General features: G+C 44.1%; 1 protein-coding gene across 1 annotated transcript; it reads left to right on the top strand.

The window, feature by feature from the left end:
* Window positions 1–474: 474 nt before the first annotated feature.
* On the top strand, window positions 475–4,318 carry LOC111979725 (cytochrome P450 7A1). Its single transcript, XM_024010413.2, has 6 exons — window positions 475–714; window positions 1,423–1,663; window positions 1,788–2,392; window positions 3,053–3,183; window positions 3,324–3,502; window positions 3,619–4,318. Exons 1-6 carry the CDS (start codon window positions 632–634, stop codon window positions 3,916–3,918), a joined length of 1,539 nt encoding a protein of 512 aa, XP_023866181.1. The 5' UTR covers window positions 475–631; the 3' UTR covers window positions 3,919–4,318.
* The last annotated feature ends 488 nt before the right edge of the window (window positions 4,319–4,806 follow it).

Here is a 4,806-nt window from a genome sequence, read left to right as displayed (position 1 = left end):
ATGTCACGGGGTCTGATTACTTTCTGAATGCACTGTACACACACAAATGCACACAAAGACACACAAACACTTGTGCGCGCACACACGCACTCACAGACAGAGAGAGAGAGAGAGAGAGAGAGAGAGAGAGAGAGAGAGAGAGAGAGAGAGAGAGAGAGAGAGAGAGAGAGACAGACACACACACAGAAGCGTCAAAGACCTTGAAAGCTATTTGCCAACCCAGTGGTGCTATCAGATACAGTCTGCTGTCCTTCAGGTAGTGTGGACTACAGTCAAGGCCATTGTACACACACACTTCCATAGATTTCCTGGAGACATCTAGTGTAACAGGTTATATACATGTAACAAAAACAGGAAGGCGGTGTCTTGGCTGCACCTGCCAATCATTCATCGCCACTGCTTTATTGCTTCATCTCCCATCCCGTGTCTTGTGTGGRGCACCATATAAATAGCTGCCTCAGACCTAAGGATGCCACAAACTCAGTCTCCAGAACCTCTACTGTCAGCTAGCTGTGTTCTCTCTGCTAGGGAGTCTACACTGAGCCTGACCATTAGACCTCTCTAAGGCAGCTTGTGATCTTTTCTCTGCACTGGCATTTGCCACTAGCCTTTTGGAGCATCTTTAGCAACCATGATCATCACCATATCTTTGATTTGGGCAGTGGTGATTGGTTTTTGCTGCTGTCTGTGGCTTGCTCTGGGGATCCGCAAGAGGTAAACAGAGACACATGCATTGTATAGTAAATTGCCTTTACATGTAAAATGTTAAAAGATAAGAAATCAAATGTGGAATGTAGACAATAACATCATGTAATGGAACTCATTGTAATAATAGTAATGTAAGGATTTGGGAGATGTGGACTGTGGGTTATGTAGTTCTATTTCTTTTAAGAAAACTAAAGAGCAGCTGACTTTTAATTGTTTTCTTTCTTGGAGGTTTCATTTGTGTCACCTGTCATTGCTCTTAAAACTCAGATTGCTTTCAAGTTTTGTTCACTTTGGCAGGTTCTTCATTTTTGTTGAGACTTTAGTGTTGTTCACATTTCAAAAAAGCCGGAGATAATTCAACGTATTTGACATGTGGTACTTTAAAACCAGATGGTTATGTATAAGTAGTATTGTTATTCTTAGATTGCTGCAGTGTCATTGGGTTTCACTCTGCTGGATATGATTCATTACTTTCAACGTTGTTTGAATTGACCTCGTAGTTTGAGTACATCTTGTTTTAGCACCCACCTATTTATGCATTACTGTGTTGTTGTTTGGGTTACTTTCTTGCTGTTTAAGTCAAGTGTTTTAACATCTCTTACTGTATGTCTAAACATCACCTTTGTGTTTCATATGTACAGCTATCTCTGTTGGCTTGCTTSGGCATTGCTTTCTCGTTGTTATTATGTTACATGAGTGTTGTTGCTCTTCCAGACAACCAGGTGAGCCTCCGGTGGAGAATGGTTTGATCCCGTACCTCGGCTGTGCCCTCCAGTTTGGAGCAAACCCCCTGGAGTTTCTCCGGAGCCGACAGAAGAAATTTGGCCACATCTTCACTTGCAAGATTGCTGGAAAATACTTTCACTTCCTGTGCGACCCTTTCTCCTACCATGCCGTCATCCGCCAAGGCAGGCATCTGGACTGGAAGAAGTTCCACTTCTCTACCTCGGTCAAGGTAAGGACAAACCTACCTATGAATTGTTCAACTAAACATTTGGTGATAATGAGTTCATAGATCTATGTCTGTCAATCCAGACTTTCAAGAGTATAATTTTAAACCTCTCTCCGTCTCCCCCCAGGCGTTCGGCCATGACAGCATGGACCCCAGACACGGCTACACCACAGAGAACCTCCACCAGACCTTCTTGAAGACCCTGCAGGGCGAAGCCCTCCCCTCACTCATCGAGACCATGATGGAGAACCTACAGTCAGTCATGCTGCAATCCGACACCCTCAGCCCCAGCAAGGACCGCTGGGACGTGGACGGCATCTTTGCCTTCTGCTACAAGGTCATGTTCGAGTCAGGCTACCTGACGCTCTTCGGCAAGGATCTGGGAAACAACAAGAATGCTGCGCGCCAGGAGGCCCAGAAGGCGTTGGTGCTTAATGCTCTAGAGAACTTCAAGGAGTTCGACAAGATCTTCCCGGCTCTGGTAGCCGGCTTGCCCATCCACGTGTTCAAGAGCGCCTACTCTGCCAGGGAGAACCTGGCTAAGACCATGCTGGCCGAGAACTTAAGCAAACGCCAGAACATATCAGACCTGATCTCATTGCGCATGCTTCTAAACGACACGCTGTCCACCTTCAATGACCTGAGCAAGGCCCGCACCCATGTGGCACTGCTGTGGGCCTCGCAGGCCAACACACTGCCTGCTACTTTCTGGAGCCTGCTTTACATGATCAGGTATGTAGGGCTTAGTCTCATTCCCATCCTTAATGTCTCTTCTATAGACTTGTGTCATACGTTTGGCTAAGCTCACTCCATGTGARACTAGTCAGGCCAGACTAGGTAGGCCAGAAAGTGTTACAAAGAGTTTAGTCTGTTAACCCAGAAGTAAAATCTTGCGTAATGTGGTCAACTGCGTGAGTAACTTCTGTGTTCATATGTGTTGAACACCCCCACCGGCTTCACCCAATCCTGATGCATCCAAATAACAAGTTACAACAACAACAAAAAGCGGAACTAATGCTCCTCGGATCTCACGCATCCCATTCAGTCCTGGCAGATTCTCTAGGTCTACACGCACATTCTGCTGTGCTCATTGTGGTGGAGTTTAGGCCAGAGTAATGTCTTTTGTAACAGTCCTGTACAGTACATCGCCTTCTCAACAATGCTCTGACTGCGGCTTAGCACTGGCTCAAAGTAACTCTTCGATAACAGAGGTGTCAAGAACCACTTATTAAATACAGTTGGAGAAACATAGCATTCCCTTTATGTCATAGAGCTGCATAGAATGACCATATCCTCCTCTACCAAAGTGCACGTTGAGAATATTGTGATTAATCAGTCTGTATAGTCTGAACTTGATGGTTTTATTGACCCTATCTTGTCTTGTGTCTTCAGGAGTCCAGAGGCTATGAAGGCAGCCAATGAGGAGGTGAAGAAGATTCTGGAGAGTTCAGGTCAGCGTGTCGACCACAGCAAACCACAACTCACTCTCTCCCGGGAGGACCTGGACAACATGCCTGTAATAGGTAAGGGAAAGTTGCAATACACCTGGTGAAATAAAGCCAAAATTATTTAATAAATATTGTAACTAAACCATGTTTGATACCAAAGTCTAGTTGTCCATTCAATATGTGATTATCAAAAGTAAYGTCTTCTTGCCCTACAGACAGCATCATTAAGGAGGCCATGCGTCTGTCAAGTGCTTCAATGAACGTCCGAGTGGCTAAAGAGGACTTCCTGCTTCACCTTGACAACCAGGAGTCGTACCGCATCCGCAAAGATGACGTCATCGCCCTCTACCCCCAGATGCTCCACTTTGACCCCGAAATTTACGAGGACCCCTTGGTGAGTGATGCTCAGGCTCTTTCTTTTAAAGGTGAAGGGGGTCTAGTATGGAGGCCTCTTAACTAGGGCAAGTTTTACTTGATTTTTCTAATACTCCTCTACCTGTCAATCCGCAGACCTACAAATACGACAGATATCTGGATGACAGTGGCCAAGAGAAGACRACGTTCTACAGGGAGGGGCGCAAACTGCGGTACTTTTACATGCCTTTCGGCTCTGGGGTGACCAAGTGCCCCGGGCGCTTCTTCGCAGTGCATGAGATCAAGCAGTTCCTAGCGCTGGTACTCTCCTACTTCGACATGGAGCTCCTAGACTCAGCTGTTAAAGTGCCTCCTCTCGACCAGTCACGTGCAGGCCTGGGGATCCTGCAGCCCACCTATGATATTGACTTTAGATATAAACTGAAAACTCAGTAAGACAGACTCCACTGATCTACTTTCTCCATAATGTGAATTGTATATTTTGTATATTTAAGAATTTAAGCCACAATGATCCCACTGGGCACACACTGGTTGAATCAACATTGTTTCCACATCATTTCAATGAAATTACGTTGAACCAACGTGGAATAGACGTTGAATTGACGTCCGTACTCAGTGGGATTTAAATACGCTGCGATGTATTGTTGTAATGTATTTTTTAAGTTGATACAGAGAGGTTTTTGTTAGCCTCAGAAAGGTAGCATTGGCGAAAAGGCCATTTTAGGAGGAGTCCCGTTTCAAAAGTGACTTTGATGGAACTCCATATAAATGTTATCAGTAATATTTACTGAATCTTCCACGTAAGCATCATTACTGTATCACTATTGCCGACCGCAATCTTTGAACTGTGAAATCATTCAACATTTCAGTTGTGCTTCTGTTTGTGACCTTCACAATCAGTAGTTGGTAAACCATTTACTGTGCTGTTGAATGACTCTAACTGCGCTGATTGAGTAGTGTAATGTACATTCTAGTTACGTTGAAGTATTCCTTATGCTGGGATAAAATTATTTTATTATCTGTATTATTGTTTACTGTGATATACCGTACAAAACAAGTATAAAAATGCATGTGATGTTTACTTTACAAAACCAGTATAAATGCAATACATTTCTACAATGATGTATTGTGCCATTAATTTCTTAATTTACCAGTCAGTCATTACTTTGATCACTACTCACGCAAACATACACAAAGAAAAGCCACACTCATGGTATTGGGTCATTCTATAAACCTCTAATAAGGTCTCTCTCTCTCTCTCGTTCTCTTCTCTCTCTCTCTCTCTTGTGCTTGCTCTCTCTGCTACATTGGAAGGTGATGTAG

Source organism: Salvelinus sp. IW2-2015, linkage group LG19 (assembly GCF_002910315.2).
Source record: "Salvelinus sp. IW2-2015 linkage group LG19, ASM291031v2, whole genome shotgun sequence".
NCBI lineage: Eukaryota > Metazoa > Chordata > Actinopteri > Salmoniformes > Salmonidae > Salvelinus > Salvelinus sp. IW2-2015.
This window is presented reverse-complemented; position numbering and strand designations above follow the sequence as displayed.